This window comes from Triturus cristatus, chromosome 1_2 (assembly GCF_964204655.1).
Source record: "Triturus cristatus chromosome 1_2, aTriCri1.1, whole genome shotgun sequence".
NCBI classification, from domain to species: Eukaryota; Metazoa; Chordata; class Amphibia; order Caudata; family Salamandridae; genus Triturus; species Triturus cristatus.
In genome coordinates this window covers 253,439,997-253,457,093 of record NC_140580.1, presented here as the reverse complement: position 1 = coordinate 253,457,093, position 17,097 = coordinate 253,439,997, and the positions used below count along the sequence as shown (strand labels likewise).

The window sequence follows — 17,097 nt, the reverse complement described above, 5'->3', positions numbered from 1 at the left end:
CTTACCCAGGCTTTGGCCGATGGGAGGGATGCAGCGCGGCACGCCATACGATGTGGGCTTGACACCACGGACTCGCTGGGTCGGGCGATTTCCACCACGGTGGCGCTCCGCCGCCACGCCTGGATGCGGTCCACGTCATTTTCCGGGGATGTCCAGAACACCCTCATGGACATGCCCTTTGATGGCACTCGCCTGTTTGGTGAGAAGGCGGACAGTGCGCTGAACCGCTTTAAGGACTCCCGGGCTACGGCCAAGTCCTTGGGCCTCTCGGCTCCGCGGGCGCACACCTCTGCTTTTCGCCCCTTTCGTGGCCAAGGAAGGGGCGCCTCCTCACGTCCGCCCAGCCACCAGCCGCAGAACCAACCTGCGCGCGGTCGCGGACGTGGTTTCCGCCGTGGCGGATCTGGAGGACGACGTGGTCAGCCCACATCCACCCCGGCAGCATCCGCCTCAAAGCCTTCCTAGTCCGAGCTTTCAGGCCCATTCCACGCCAGTGGGCGGCAGAGTTCGCCATCACCTGCTCCACTGGCGGTCCATTACATCGGACAGGTGGGTGCTGCAAATCGTCCGAAGGGGCTACTCCCTCCCCTTCGAGACGACCCCTCCAGCCATGCCACCGCAGCACCACCGTATCTCGGGGGATCATTTGAATCTTCTCCGTGAGGAAGTTTCGGCCCTCTTGGCCAAGGGGGCCGTCGAGCGCGTTCCGAGTCCAGAAGTAGGTTGTGGTTGTTATTCCCACTACTTTCTGGTTCCCAAGAAGGGCAAAGGGGGCCTACGCCCCATCTTGGACCTCCGGAACGTCAATGCCTTCCTCCGAAAGGAAAGGTTCAAGATGTTAACCTTGGCTCAGGTTCTAGCTGCCCTAGACCCCGGAGACTGGATGGTAGCGTTGGACTTGCAGGACGCATATTTCCATATCCCCGTCCTGCCGGCCCACCGGCGTTACCTGCGGTTCACGGTGGGCCACGAGCATTTTCAGTTTACCGTGCTCCCCTTCGGCCTCACCAGTGCCCCTCGGGTGTTCACGAAAGTGATGGCGGTGGTCGCAGCTCATCTGCGCAGATCAGGGGTTCCAGTCTTCCCCTATCTCGACGACTGGTTGTTGAAGGCGGGCTCGCCCCAGGCAGTCGTCTCCCACCTCCAGACTACGGCGGATCTCCTGCATTTGCTGGGATTTTCCATCAACGTGCCGAAGTCACACCTGAGTCCCTCTCAGAAGCTCCTCTTCATCGGAGCAGTTCTCGATTCGGCGCAGTTCCGGGTCTATCCACCGGAACAGCGGGTCCGGGATATACAGGCCCTGATTCCCATCTTTCGGCCTCTATCCTGGGTTTCGGTCAGGCTAGTGTTGCGGCTTCTGGGGCTGATGGCCTCCTGCATCCTACTAGTGCATCACGCCAGGCGGCGCATGCGGGCTCTGCAGTGGGACCTGAAGTTTCAGTGGGCCCAGCATCACGGCAACCTGTCCGACCATGTCTTGATCTCGGAGGGCACTGCACAACAGTTGCAGTGGTGGCTCACGGACCGCGATTGGGTCATGGGCAGGAGCCTCTCCCTTCCCCAACCGGAGCATGTCGTAGTGACGGATGCGTCCCTCCTGGGCTGGGGTGGCCATATGGGAGAGGCGGAGATCAGAGGCCTCTGGTCTCCGGCGGAGTCTCGTCTCCACATCAACCTGTTGGAGTTGAGAGCGATCCGACTTGCACTGAAAGCCTTCCTTCCCTCTGTCAGGGGCAGTGTCGTGCAGGTGTTCACGGACAACACCACCGCCATGTGGTATTGCAACAAACAGGGCGGGGTGGGGTCGTGGACCCTTTGTCAGGAGGCTCTGCGCCTCTGGACGTGGCTGGAACACCAGGGCGTCACCCTAGTGGTTCAACATCTGGCGGGCTCTCTGAACGCCAGAGCGGACGAACTCAGCCGCCGGTGCATGATGGATCACGAATGGCGTCTGAACTCCGAAGTGGCGCAAGGTCTCTTTCGGCAGTGGGGAGAGCCTTGGTTAGATCTATTCGCCACCGAAGAGAACGCGCAATGTCAGCAGTTCTGCGCGTTGGAATTTCCAAGGCGGCACTCGCTCGGCGACGCTTTTCGTCACGAGTGGAGTTGCGGTCTGTTGTACGCCTTTCCGCCTATACCACTTCTGCCCAGAGTGCTGAAGAAGATCAGGCACGACCGGGCCCAAGTCATCTTGGTGGCTCCGGATTGGGCACGAAGATACTTGTATCCCGAGCTACTCAGTATGTTGACCGATCCCCCGATACGTCTGCCCCTTCGGGAGGATCTTCTGTCGCAGCAGCAGGGGACGGTCCTCCACCCGAACCTGTCCAGCCTCCACCTCCATGCGTGGAGATTGAGCGGCGGCAGTTGATGCCATTTGACTTGCCTCCTGAAGTCTGTGATATCATTCTGGCAGCCAGGCGTCCCTCCACAAAGACGGTATACGCCTGCCGGTGGAACAAATTTGTGGCATGGTGCACAGCAAAGGCTGTGGATCCCCTTTCCGCCCCTCTTTCTGAGGTTCTTCTCTTTCTTCTTTCTCTGGCCCGGCAGGGCTCTGCCCTGGGCACCCTGAAAGGTTATCTTGCTGCCATCTCCGCCTTCTTGCGGCTTCCTGATCAGCCTTCTCTTTTCAAGTCCCCTGTGGTTACACGCTTTCTAAAAGACATTACTCACACGTTCCCTCCTGTCCCTTTCGTAATGCCTCAGTGGGACTTGAATCTGGTCTTGACATTCCTGATGTGCGCTCCCTTCGAGCCTCTTCACAATTGTCCTCTTCGTCTTCTGACTCTTAAGACTGCTTTTCTGGTAGCCATCACCTCGGCTAGACGGGTGAGTGAGCTCCAGGCTTTATCTTCAAAGCCTCCTTTTCTGTCTGTTCATCCGGACAAGGTTGTCCTTCGGCCTCGTCCCTCCTTTCTTCCGAAAGTGGTGACTCCATTTCATCTTGGGCAGTCTGTCACCTTGCCCACCTTCTTTCCGCCTCCGCATCCTTCCAAAGAGGAAGAGAGGCTCCACCGTCTGGACCCAAAACGTGCGCTCTCCTTTTATCTGGACCGCACAAAACAGTTCCGGGTGGACGACCAGCTTTTTGTTGGGTACGTGGGCGCTAAGAAGGGGAAAGCTGTGCACAAACGGACCATGTTTTGTGTATCAAAATTTGCTATTCTTTGGCAAAAAAGGACCCTCCTGTTGGGCTGCGCGCCCATTCTACTCGGGCCACAGCGGCTACTACTGCTTTGGGACGGGGAGTCCCTTTGCAGGACATCTGTCAGGCGGCGACGTGGGCTTCGTTACACACGTTTGCCAGGCATTATTGCCTTGACAGCCAAGTCCGGAGGGATGGCTTCTTTGGCCGTTCTGTCCTCCAGGACTTTCTGGTGTGATCTTGGTTCGCAGACCCACCACCGGGGATGGTATTGCTTGGGTATCTATTCTAAGGTGAGGAATCTAACTAACGTGTTTCTTTCAGATGAACAAGTTACTTACCTTCAGTAACGATGTATCTGTAAGAAACATTAGTTAGTTAGATTCCTCACCGACCCACCCATCCTCCCCGTTCTGCGAACTGACATCTAGGGTTAAGGTTGTCCTTTTCGGCCCCTAGATTTTATTTTTGGCACCAGTGTCGGTCTTTGCATGGCTCTGCGTTCCTGGCGCGGAAAGCTATGTACAAGAACTGACGTCAGCGCGCGAGGGCGGCGTCTAAGTACTCCGACGACGTCATTCCGACGGACGCGGAGCCGCAGACGACGCCTAGCGACGCGCAAGGGGTATTGCTGACGAAAAATCTTCCGGATCCAGTCTGACGCCTGGGGATATTCTAAGGTGAGGAATCTAACTAACTAATGTTTCTTACAGATACATCGTTACCGAAGGTAAGTAACTTGTTCGACGTCATCAGCAGTGCATTGCGGGTGCGCGAGTTATAGTTAGCTGAACTAACTATAATGGGGGAATTTCAATGGTTTTGTACGAGTGAAATGTCCAGCTAACCATAACGCCCCTGAAACCTATGTTTTTTTCAGTGAATTTCTAAGGTTTTTTAAATGCTAATTCCTAACTATAACGTGCCTGAAACCTATGGTTTTTTCAGTGAATTTCAAAGGTTTTTTAAATGCTCATTTCTAATTATGCCGTCAGAGATAGGACATGTGAAGAAAGAAGAAAAAACGCACAGAAAGAAAAAAAAGAAATGCAGAAAGAAGCAACAGAAGTCCTCAAAGACGAAGAAAAGTGCAGGAAGAAGGATAACGTGCAGAAAGAACAAACAGAAGAGCAGAAAGAAGCCATGTTGCAAAATCATCCTGTACCCTCAACTTTTTCAGACGGATACTGGTGGTAACTGAGTCTGACTAACCAGTCCTAGAGCCAGTGCTATGTTAATAGACACTCAGAATACAGTGAAAACACCTACATACACTAGGGAACACAATGCGTTGGGGTCCCCCTGTGATTAGCATGACCTCCTCTGTAAGTCCCTATTATATAATAGGGCAGGGGATTAAAACTACCTCTTAAAACGCGCCACAGGGCGTGTTTGCACACGTCACCTCAGGCCCTGTCCCCTCCCTTCCCCACTGTGTAAACACGCCCTGTGGAAGTTTTAAGTTGGGAGATTAAGTCCCCTTGAATCCTGAGGGTCCCTAGGGTCCAACTAGACCACTAGGTACCTCCAGTAAGTGCCACAGAGCTGCGTTGCAGAGAGATGTAAAAAGGGACACGGCCTAGACCACCTTTATGCAACGCAGCGCAGTGGCGCTTACTGGAAGCACCTGGTGGGCTAGTTGGCCCCCAGGGTCCCTCAGAATTGAAGGGGAATTATTTCCCCAACTTAAAACGCGCCACAGGGCGTGTTTGCACACGTTAACTCAGGCCCCGTCCCCTCCCTTCACCACTGTGTAAACACGCCCTGTGCCCGTTTTTAGTTGGGAGATTAAGTTCATTTGAATCCTTAGGGTCCAACTAGCCCACTAGGTACCTACAGTAAGTGCCACAGAGCTGCGTTACATAGAGGTGTAAAAAGTGGCACGGCCTGGACCGTGCCACGGGAAATAAAACACACATCCACCGCCGGATGTGTAATACTTTTTATTTTACTCTCTGGAAAGGAGACGAACCTCACTTGAGAGTCACAGCGTGCTCCTGGCTGAGCCCAATGCTGTGTTACACCCACCAGTGCCCGCCGAGTGCCACACACCTCTGTGTTGTATTCCACCAGCTAGTGCGTATGCTATGACACTCTCTAGCCCATGTGCACTGTAACACCACCCCGTGAATATGTCATGCCACACTTGCCTTCGCACGGGTTATATTGCCCCATCTAACGTGCCTTCCTCGATGCATATGTTATAACGCACAGCGCTATGCCATACATATTACAATGGGATCCATATCTTTGTCACAGTGCATATGCAACGTTACACTCCCCAGCACATATTTTATATTACAACTTTAGAGACTAGTTAGGTTACACAACACTGTCCTGTGCATATTACGCTCCAAGGCGCATATCGCATAGCACGCTCTAGTGCCTGTGCAATCTCGCGCTCTCCAATGAATCTGTCATTGCGCACAATGTATTGCATATTATATTTCACGCCCGATTCATCTTATATCACACTTTTTGGTGCATAGTTTATACCATACACTATATCTAGTTTTCATTTTCAATCGTGCTCTCAGGACTATGTTCTATATAACACTGCGTCCACCTACCCTTTTCACGGGCATTACATTTTGTGATGGGGGGTGGAGGGTCAGGGGGTGTTTCTGCCAAGTGAGCCCGGAGTCACAGTCACAAACGTCCTCTTCTTCCTCAATAAAAGTGAGATTCTGCTGCATACTTGTTCATATTTTAAGTAGTTCGCACAGACACACATTTTAAAAACAATAAAGTTCCTAATACCCACCTTCTCTGAACAGTCAGCTTGCTGCCCCATCCACCTCCTCCCTATCCTCTGTTGTCTGAATCCATGGACTAGCCTTCTCCCTCCTGCCATGCATGGTCTGATGTGCTGCCACTGCCCTCCATTTAGCATGATGTACCAGTCCACTCCTCCTGCCCTCCATTGCCCAATTCTATGGCCCATCATTGACCTCCTGCTTAGCCTCTGTGCTTAGCATGCTGCCCCTATTCTCCTTCCCCCTGCCCTCCGATGTCTTTGTGCATGCCCCTGCTCCATCCTTTTTGCCCACCATGTTCCATGGACCTGCCACTCCTATCTACTGAGTGTTCTGTTGAGCTGCCACTTCCCTCCCACCTGCCTAGCATTGTCAGATGACTGTAACCTGTGCCTGCCACCTCTACCCTGCCTGTCCACATGCCATGCCCCTATCCCCTTCCTCCTATCCTCCATGGTCCATTTTACTGCCACACCCTTCTGCCCTCCCTGTTCTGTTGTGCTGCAACTGCTCCTCCTGCCTGCCCCGTGCGGTGTGTTGTGAGGCCCCTTCCCCTGAACTCGCTTGTCTGTGCCCAGGTCCTGACCCTCCCTTCTATCCTCCATGGTCCTTTGTGCATGCCCCTGCACCCTCCTTCTTGCCCACCATAGCCATTGTGCTGCCACTAACCCTCCTGCTTGCCATGCATGGTCTTCTGTGCTGCCATGGCCCCTCCCACCTTCCCTGTGTGGTCAGCTAGCTGCCCCTGACCCCCTCCCACCTTCCCTCCATGGTCTGTGTGTATGCCATCATAGTCTCACTGTTGCTCTCCATGGTGTGTCTTGTTTCTAGTGCCCATCCTGCCTGGCCTCCATGGTCATCTTGCTGCTCCTGCCCTGCCCCCTGGCCCCCAGCCCTCTGTTTCCATGTGCAGACCCCTATTCCCTCCCTCCTGGCTTGTCTGTTCCATTGTAATGCCCCTGATCCGTCCCTCCTGCCCTTTATGGTCTGTTATGCTGCAGCTTTCTCTCCTTTCTGTCCATTATGGTCAGCTAGCTACCATTGCCTGTTTCCCCTCTGTTCTCTGTTGTCCATGTGCATGGTCCTGTCCCCTCCCTATTGCTTTCTATGGATTGTTGTGCAGCACTCCCGTCCCGCATGCCCTGTGTGGTGTATTGTGCTGCTGCAAACCCTGATGCCTGCCCTGTAGGGTCAGATTGGTGCACCTCTCCATGTCCCTCCTGCCCTCTGTTATCCGAGTACATGTCCCTACCCCAATTCCTCCTGCCTACCATGATCCAATGTACCATACTTGCGAACAGTTTGAACTTGGTAAGAGGGATTTAAAAAAAAAAAAAAACTGGGGTATTGATTTTCCCCTTTGAGTTACATTGAAAAAGAGGAGATTGTAGACAGGAGACAGAAAAAATAAAGCCCATTTGAGCTTAAAAACATTGGACGTTTCCTGGCTGAAACGGGTCTGTTGGCATGTATGGTTGTACTACCACTGCCTCTTCCTTCTGCCCACAATGGTCTATTATATTGCCACAGCCTCTCTTGCCAGTCCTGTATTGTTGGTTTGTTGCCCCTGCCCCCCTATCCACTGCCCTCCATAGTCTTGTGCTGCCACTGCCCTTCCTACCTGCCCAGTGTGGTCAAATTGTTGCCTCTGCGCACTCCTACCTGCCTTCAATTTTCAGAGTCCGTGCCCCTGGCCTCTGCCTCTCAACAGTATCCCAATGAACAGCTAGATTGCTAACATTCTATATTTATTACAAAAGTGTGAAACGCCTGACGTCATCTTGATGTAATCAAAACTGTAATACCTAGAGCATTTCCTTTAGAAATTACATATATGAGAGGGTCTTATTTGCATCAAAATTATGGTTTGTGCTCTAAAAAACGAAAATGAGGACATATTTTCTGAGTTTTCAAATAGCGACAAAGAGCTTTTAAATTATTTGTAATCTTTATGTTTTTTTATCCAGTTCACCACTTGATTACATGTTGCACTTAGGGGAGAGGATGTGGTGTTACTTCCAGAGCGGTAGACTTTGCAACTGGAGAACCAGGTTGGAGTTTCTGCTTCAGCTCCACATTATGTGATTCTGGTCAAATCACTTAATCTCCCCATGTCTACAACCAAAATGAATTTGATCTTGTGTGATGTAACCAATGCTCATGTAAAGCACTCCAATACCTGACAAGTCTGCACTATATAAAACTGCAAATACACAAAAAATAAGTGTTTTGCACACTTCTGTCATTGGGCTACATATGGGTGATATTTGGGCTGCATTTGGGCTCTTTTGTCTCTGGTGGCCATCTTGGGAGATTTATTTGTTATGAAGTTTCCTAATTTCCTCATTTACTGCAGTCTCCTCAGTAGGAAATGCTTTCAGTTTTTTACTTTGATTCCATCAAGAAGGTATTCAGATATGTCACACATTTGCCATAAATTCTGAATGTTAGTACTCTAGTTGCTCATTAGATCACTGTAGTAAAGCTACTGCTCACCACGGAAGTCTGCTGCTGGTATTAAAAGTGCATGTTTCAGTCTGCATATCAGAATTTTTTAATGAAATAGAAGAGGATTTGAGAAGTCACTCAAAATGTGCCCTAATTTTTCTTTCTGCAGCACTAATCATACTTTCTATGGCAAAATGAACCCCCTCATTTTGTTCCTTTTTCAATTAAATGTTTTAAGAGTTACCACTTTATTCCAATCAAGATGGCTTCAGGTGTGCAATACGTTTGTCAGAAGTAGGACTGTTAGCGCTCTAGTTGTTCTTTAGAACACTCTGGGAAGCTGCAGTAGAACACAAAGGAATCAACTGACAGTCTCTGCCCTTGTTGGATGTACATTTTTTACTGTGAATGTCAGACTTCATTCTCAGATGACTGAGAAAGATAATGTGAATTTACAGAAAATATGCTCTCAGTTTAGCTTATAGATCACCTTCCAAACCTCTGTGGGAAAGGCATGAGAAAATAGTTTTCTCTCAAACATGATTCATGATATCACAGCAGAAGGCTTTTTCACATGGTAAAATACCTTAGAACACACCACAATTCCTAAAATGAGTATGGTACCATCAACAAATGATTTATAATGTAACTAAAGTCTTAAAACCTTCTATTAACTGCAATGCTTTTTAATGAGGTGCTATCATGTATATTTGTCCCAGGATGGCTGCCAACACTTCTTGGATGAAGTACTGACAGCCAATCAGATCTCACGATGATATGTGTGGTTAGGCTCCGCCTTTCTCTACGGTCTCATCAAATGTCAAATTTGTCGGGTTTGTTTCAGTTACTCGATTTGATGCACACTCTTCATACACGAGCAGCCACCATATTTAGCTCTTGGGCAGAAGAGCATCTCCACCTGCATACAGAAGGCAAGAAGATTGAAGCAGATTCTAGAACAGTGTGGTCGAACTGTTGGTGTCCATTACTACAGGGTAATATAATATTTTTCGATTTTTTTTCAACTAAGATGTATTCTTTGTTTGTTGCTGTACTTTGCAGATATATTTTCCAAGGGCAAGCAAATTAAGCTGTTCATTATAGCCCCATCGCAGAATCAGTGTGCCGAATTAAGCAATTCTTACAAGTCGATGTGATTACATTGTCATGCTATAACCTCACACTCATTTGTTCAGACATGGGTTTCTAGTATTGTTTTTCACAGACATGTAACTATAAGATTATATCCTAAAACTGTCTTTTCCATGTTGTTTCTGCCTGTAAATATAGGTATTGCATGGCTTTGCTGTGATGTCCGGCGCCAGGTGAGAATGCAGGCTCTAACGTACTTGCAGAGGGCACTGTTAGTCCACGACCTGCAAACTCTTGATGCTGTGGAGTGGGAATCTTGCTTCAATAAGGTAAAAACTATTTAGATGGTTTTTTTTTGTTTAACATGGTAGTTGAGAGCAATTTAGTTAGCACCCAAAGATAGAAAATACAATGTTCGAGACGTGTGGTGTAGATACACATGCTTTGTGTACTCCTGCCATCTAGTGTTGGGTCCAGATGTTTGCAAGTTAGTTTTCTTCGAAGGAGTCTTACTTAGTCACAAGGTAATGTGACTCCTCCTTTCGATGATAGCGCTCATGGGCTTCAACTCCATTGTTTGTTAGATTTTTCTTTCGCCATCGGTTTCGGACGTGTATTGCGGTGCTCCTGTTCCAAACCGTCCTTCGGGTTCCCCTCGGTGCACAGTCCACTGTACCCTCGACGGTAATGTTATCGTACGCTTTTCCCTCTCTCAGAGGTATCCATTCGATCGGAAAGTCGCTCTTCTTCTGTTGAAAACTTTGTGGACAGCTTTCGGGCCTAGCCGTATCGATCCACCCCTCTGCCGATGGAATGGACTAAATTTTGTCCTCTGTGCCACTCCAAGTACCCTCTCACCGATCTACACGAGGTCTGCAACTTTTGCCTATCACCAGAGCACAGCGAAGAAGATTGCAAGGCCTGTCGGTCCTTGCAGTCGAAAAAGACTCTTCTAGATTGTCGAGCTCAAGGACGAGAAATGCAGCGCCAAGTCACTCAACATACTCCGAATATTTTTGGAGAAGAATACTAACAGGAAGAAGCGGCAGCTGCAGAAGAAGAGTAGGCCTTCTCGGTCCCAGAATCGGATTCCGACCTCAACATTGAGTTAGAGTCTATAGACATTCCAGCGGGACACTGTGTTGTGAGTACTAAAACCCCTGTACCCCATAAGCTATCTTCCGCCAAACATAAGGCTGCAGCACCACCTCTGCCTATCGGGCCTTACTCGGCACCGAGATGATGTTTCTGATGCCCTGCCTTCGGGTCTGGCACCGAAACAAGTGGTCAAGCCTTCCAGCTCTAGATCGAGCCGAGACAGATTGTCTTCGGACCCGACAAGACAAATATGGTTCGGAGCCAAACTCCTCTGCTTCAAAACAAAAGTCCTGTTCGGAGCCGAAACCTTCCACTTTGGAGTATAAAAAGGACAAGTACTGTTTGGCACCGAAAATCTCAGCGCTGAAATCGAAAGAGGATCTTTCAGATTCACTGTAACCGATCTTGGATATTATGAAGGACAGACTAGATCCAAAGCAGAAAACGCTTTACATCAATCCAGACACTGGACATATATTAGCCAAAACTCTTTCCAAGAGGAAAGTCAGTTCAGAAGACACTGGGTGCAAGATCCCTCTTAAGAAGAAAAAGGACATTGCTACAAGTCCTGTCCATCCTACTTTGCCATCCTCTCCACCACCTCTGCCATCTTCACTTTTACCACTACTGCCGGGCTCAGATCCATTACACATAACACCACAAGGGTCTCCTCATACACAGCCTGATTTTGGAGTTGAGGATGATGATGACTGTTAGACCTGATACCATTGGCATGAGTCTCCCTTCCATTTTTTGCTGTTGTCTCCTCTGTTTTTTATATGTTTGTGCTGGTTAGATGCTTTGGGCACTGTGCCACTGCTATTCAGTGCCACAGGGCAAGTGCTCCCTATTGTAAATTATTGTACTGGATTAGTGACTCCATGATTGGCTTATTTGATTTACCTGTCAGATTCTAGTACAGTGCACCATGTGTGCCCAGGGCCTGTAGATCAACACCCACAGAATTAGATTGTAAAGTGTCTCTCAGGCCTGCCCTTGCAGAGCCTGTGTGCAGTCTAGTACTGCCATGTCGACTTGGTAAGTGCACCCACTTACCAGTCCCTAAACCTTCCCTTTTCTACATGTTAGCAACCCCTAAGGTAGGCCCTAGGGCAGGGTGCATTGTATGTGAAAGGTAGGACATGCCCTGGTGTATGTGGCATGTCCTGACAGTGATTTACAGCCAATTTCGTTTTTCACTATTGCAAGGCTACCTGTCCCCCTAGGCCAAAATGGGCAGTTTGATTATAACATCTTATAATCCTAACTGATCCAGGGAACATGGTAGAAAAACTAATTTAGTATACCTGAACTCAGAATGATAAAAATACATATTTTAGTGAAGTTGGTTTTACCATTCTGTGTTTGAAAATACCGCTTTTAGAAAGTAGGTATCTTCTCGCCTAACCATCCAGCCTGCCTCTGCTAGGTTGTGTATTACATGTCTGGTTTGTGAGTGACAGGGGCTGGGGTGGCTCTAAGAGGCAGGATGAGTCCGCACTAGGCTGAATAGACCTATCTGCATTGGAAGTGGTGGGAGGAGTAGCACCTGGGCCTGAATAGGGCTGTGCCTGCCTTCCACAATGCTGGCTCCACCTCCTGACCCTGGCCCACACTGACATAGGAAGAAGTTGTGCACTGGCAGAATGCACCCAGAACTGGTTTAGACTAGGTACAGACACTCTCTGCCTTCAGAGACAAAGGATTTGTGTGTATAAAAAGGAGGACCCAGAACTTGAGATCACTTCTGGGAATCAAGACGGACCTTTTGCCTGGGAGAAGAACCAGGGAATCTGCCGGAGTTTTTGACTGCCCCTGTGCCAGTGTGTGATTTCTGGGGTTGGCCTGCAGTGGTTTCTTTATTGCCAAGGAAAGGAGAAAGACTTTTATTTGCAACTTTCATCATCTTGAAGAAGAATCTCCAAGGGCTTGAACTGTGCTTGCCTCCTGCTGAAGTCTCAGGGGTACGAGGCTTCACCACCAGCTCCCCCCTGAATTTCCTTGCTGGGAATTTTATCTGCAGAAGCCTGCGTGTAGGTGGGAGCTGGAAGTACGACTCAACGAGAAGAAGTGTTGCATCCACAGCTGTTGCCGTCCAATCATCGGAGAGCCTGTCGCCCCTGCAAGGGTCGCCCTCGCATCACCGGAGAAGCATGTTGCCGCGGCTCCAAAGTTACGTAGTCGCCGCACGGCCCCTGGCATGCACGCATCGTCTTCACATCGTCGCATCACATCAAGGGCACTATCTTCTCACATCGCACCGGATCATCGCATCGCATCAAGGCACCATCTTGGCGCATCGCAACCGGGATGCACCACGAGATCGTCGCATCACCTCCTCTCCGGTAAGGAACAGACGCATCGTCTATTTTGTGCAAGCACTGAGGATCAGATGCATTGCCTCCCCCGAAGCAAGGAATCAACGCATCGTTCTCCCTGCGAACCTTTTGTTTATCTTGCGTGACTTATTCAAAGGTACCTTGTGAGAAACGTGTCGCATTTACCATCTAAAATGAACTGAGTTATTTCTACCATCTTAAAGTCATTTTCTTAATACTGTATTGTGATGTTTTGTCGTTTGGGTCTTGTGTTAGTTAAGTCTATTTAAAGAATACCTATTTTTATAAAACCTGTGTTGTGTCCATCTGTAGTGTTTTCACCGTATTACTGTATGTGTTCACAAATGCTTTACACGCTGCCTCTGAGATAAGCCTTCCTGCTCGTGCCAATCTACCACAGGGTTGAGCAGGGGTTATTTTAGGAGTGTAGCCCCCTTACTCTGATTAGAAGCAAGGGTCCCTATTTGGACAAAGGTGTCAGCCATTGCCAACTAGAGACCTCCAGTTCTAACATTGACAATGTTCCTTTTCCAACAGATCATGGGATGATTATAATATTGATCCACCCATAGATAATGATCCAGACCTATACCCTGCAAAACCTTCACCTCCAGACAATAATGTATCCTATCTAGAGCTAATTTCCAGAGCAGAAGCGTATCATGGAGTTACACTGCATAAAGAGGCCTTCGATTATGACTTTTTATTTGAAACACTAGGGTCTTCACACAGTTGGTCAGAGTCTCCCTATGTTAAAATGCATGAAGAGACATGCGGGTGAAATCTTTAAGTACCCTGTTTGGGCACGTATTTTAACACCCAGGGTTGATAAAAAAAAATAAACCATCACCCTCTGATCCTGTTTTATTAAAGGGTAGCTCCATCTAGATTCCTTAGTAGTTTTCAACCCTCATAAAATAGCGAACTCACAGACCTCTGGGGATGCGCCTCACCCAGATAAAGAATATAAGCCTATTGACGCATCTGGGAGAAGGGTAGCTGTTCAAGCTGCTAATCACTGACGCATTGCCAACACGCAGGGCCTACTAGCTAGGTAAGACAGGGCACACTGGGATGAGATGGAAGGCCTACTATAGTACCTCCCAGAAGAACACAAGAAAAAAGCACAAGAGCTAGTTCAAGAAGGGAAACTCCTTTCTAACTCTTCTATTAAATGTGCTATTGATGCTGCTGACACTATCTAGAGCTGTCTATCTAGCACTGAAAGCTTTTCAGTCTCACCTCATAGGGAAAGTTGTCCTAGTCCGCTCGGACAATATGACAGCGGTGTACTATGTACAAAAACAGGGGGGGGCATTCTCTGCAACTGTCACACCTCCCACAGACCATTTGGCGTTGGCCAATTCATCAAGGGAGTTCATCTTCTGGCAGAACACCAGATTGCCAACCTCCTAAGCAGAAGGCGGCAACAAATACACGAGTGCGAACTTCATCCCCAGGTTCTCCTTCCATACTTTCAACAATGGGGATTCCCACAAATAGATCTGTTTGGCACAGTGGACAACTCAAAATGCCCAAACTTCGCCTCCAGGTTCCCGCACCCTCTATCCAAAGGCAATACCCTATGGATGAATTGGTCAGGGATATTTGCCTTTGCTTTTCCGCTTCTCACTCTCCTTTCATTTCTGGTTCGAAAGCTCAGACAAACATCCTTCACACTGATTCTAGTAGCTCCCACTTAGGCTCATCACCCGTGGTTCACACAGCACTTTTAGAACTGGCAGCAGTTCCACAACAAAAGCTGTATCTCAATTCCAGTCTTCTCATGCAGAACCATGGAGAAGTCAGACACCCAAACCCCAAGGAGCTCAATCTAGCTATTTGGCTCCTGAAGTCATAGAGTTTGGCTATCTCAACTTGCCACCAGAATGTTTGACCATTCTTAAAGAAGCAAGAAAGCCTACTACCAGAGCATGCTCTGCAGCAAAATGGAAAAGATTTGTTATATATTGTGCTTATAACATTATTGATCCACTAGACGCATCTACTTAAAATATCATTTGTTACCTTCTGTATTTACAGCGCGCTGGTTTCGCCTACACTTCCATTTATTTGTATCTTGCAGCAGTAGCCACATATTTGCAAAAAGAACAACATCTTTCTTTGTTCAAGGTTCTAGTAATTAAAGCCTTTATGGAGGGCCTTAAGAGGAGAATACCACCCAGGGTACCCCAAGTACGAGTTTGTAATCTGAACATTGTGCTTACACAGCTCATGGGTCCACCTTTTGAGCCATTACACAACTGTCCGCAACAGTTTCTTTCATGGAAAGTGGCCCTCCAGGAGTTTCCAAAGCACATGAATCTACAGCTCTACAAGCAAAGAACAGATGTTTAGTGGGTAAGAAGCATAATCCTATTGTACATTGTTTATTTGCATATAAGCAGGGTCCCTGAAATTATGCATTAATGAAGGGCTAATTTTTGCAGTAGTGATGACTAATTGATGCAGCAAGCAAAGGATACTCTTGAGGGTAATAGTGTGTTGTAAAAATACACATAACATAATATTTAGCGTTTGGTTCCAGACACAGAGAGGATTAAATAATTGGCCAGGTTTGACACACTAGGCTAAAACCAACCATATGCAAATCAATATTAGTCCTGCTTCAATGGCAACAGTCCAGTCTGAGCAGCCAGACCTTGTCCCCTACAATCTAGAACGCTAGCAACCATAGATAGGTTTCATTATACGTACTGTTCATCTGCAGATGTTTTATTGTTTAAGTACTCTAGAACTGTAAGCACAGAGCCCATATCTGGACACCCCTTTGCACTTGGAGCTTCTACTGCAAAAAAACTCTTAAGTGATGGAAAAGAGGCTTGAATTCATTGCAGCCAGTGGCAATCATTCGGGCTGCATTTTCTACCATTGTTTTTCACCTACTATGCTACTGTAGACTGAAACCAGTCCTGTATCAGACTTGGACATACTCCAAAGTAAATATTTCAGCCAAATCTTCCAGGCCTAGTGCCCTCTACTTAGGAACACAAGGCACCCCAAGATAAGTTTTGGCCTGCTTAGGTCTTGTCAGTGAGGGACAGCATGATGTTTGTGGCACAGTGAGCACAGGACCCACATGTGAGCATATCCATCACTCAATTTCTTTTGTTGAAATCTGTAAATTATGCAGCAGAATGTGAATTATTTGGCAAGTGTGGTAAATCAATAGTTACAATGAAAACAGAAGCCCCAGAATCGTATAATTCCAGTAGTCTTGCCGGAAAATAACATATATTTTTAGCATATTCCACAGTTAAGTTGCGTATTGTCATCTTACTAAATGAAAAAAAATTTGCCCTAAATAAATAGACATGAGCACTGATGGTGTCCTAAGCTACCAAACTAATATTTCATTTGACCCACCCTTTTCATAACTTGTGGTGAGAAATGTGTTAATCATCTCATAATACCGACCAGCAAACCTTTTGTTTATTAAATCACGACATGCAAATATTATATGTGTTCAAGTGGTATTAGTTTATCATTTATTTTATCAATAAATTGTACTGTATAATTTAAGACACGAGTAGAGACTAAATAACTTTTTATTTTATAGATATATATATATATCTATATATAATCTGATAGAAACTTCTAGCCACAGATCCCCTACCTCAAAATGATCCCAAGGTCTCAGACAGGATCTGGAAATTTTTTAGTCAGCAATAGCCCTGCATGCTAGGTGGCGTCATTCAGCTCGGTTGGGCGTCTTCTGCGCCGTAAGTGACATACGCTGGCACATGTATAGGTACAATCCCAGCGGACTGACATCAATTCTTTTTCTTCAGGGCCAGTCCGTGTAGATCCAGAGAAGAGCTACCCCCAGTCTCTTTTTGACTGGACTTTTTTGACCTTTTGTCAAGACTTTTTGAGACATTGTCTCCTAGTGTGGCAGGATGATCCCCGAGGAAGGCTGGTTTTTAGCCCTGTGGAGCCCATCAGCGGCAGATGTTCGGCGATGGATCCACACCTCCTGCCTCTGGTGTCTCGAGTGCAGCCACAACTCCAAGGCCTGCGTAGATTGACAGGCCATGCGCTCCAAGGCCTTGAGGTCTCTTTCCAGGTCAAGAGGAAGGTCCCTGGATTGGGAACGGAGCCATCAATCTTCATTGAAGTTTTCCGAGCATTCAGTAAATCCCACAAGAAAAAGAAAAATAAGAAGTCAAAGAGGTCTTCCACTTTGCCCTTT

At 47.7% G+C, this 17,097-nt stretch overlaps 1 protein-coding gene across 5 annotated transcripts in view; it reads left to right on the top strand.

Moving 5' to 3' along the window:
• GBF1 (golgi brefeldin A resistant guanine nucleotide exchange factor 1) overlaps positions 1–17,097 on the top strand; it is a 2,300,480-nt gene that overhangs the window by 1,976,956 nt on the left and 306,427 nt on the right. For all 5 annotated transcript variants that reach the window (XM_085603553.1, XM_085603551.1, XM_085603552.1 and 2 more), the window contains 2 exons: positions 9,200–9,350; positions 9,646–9,776. In XM_085603553.1, the coding sequence (XP_085459679.1) occupies positions 9,200–9,350; positions 9,646–9,776 (282 nt within the window). The remainder of the gene's footprint in view (positions 1–9,199; positions 9,351–9,645; positions 9,777–17,097) is intronic.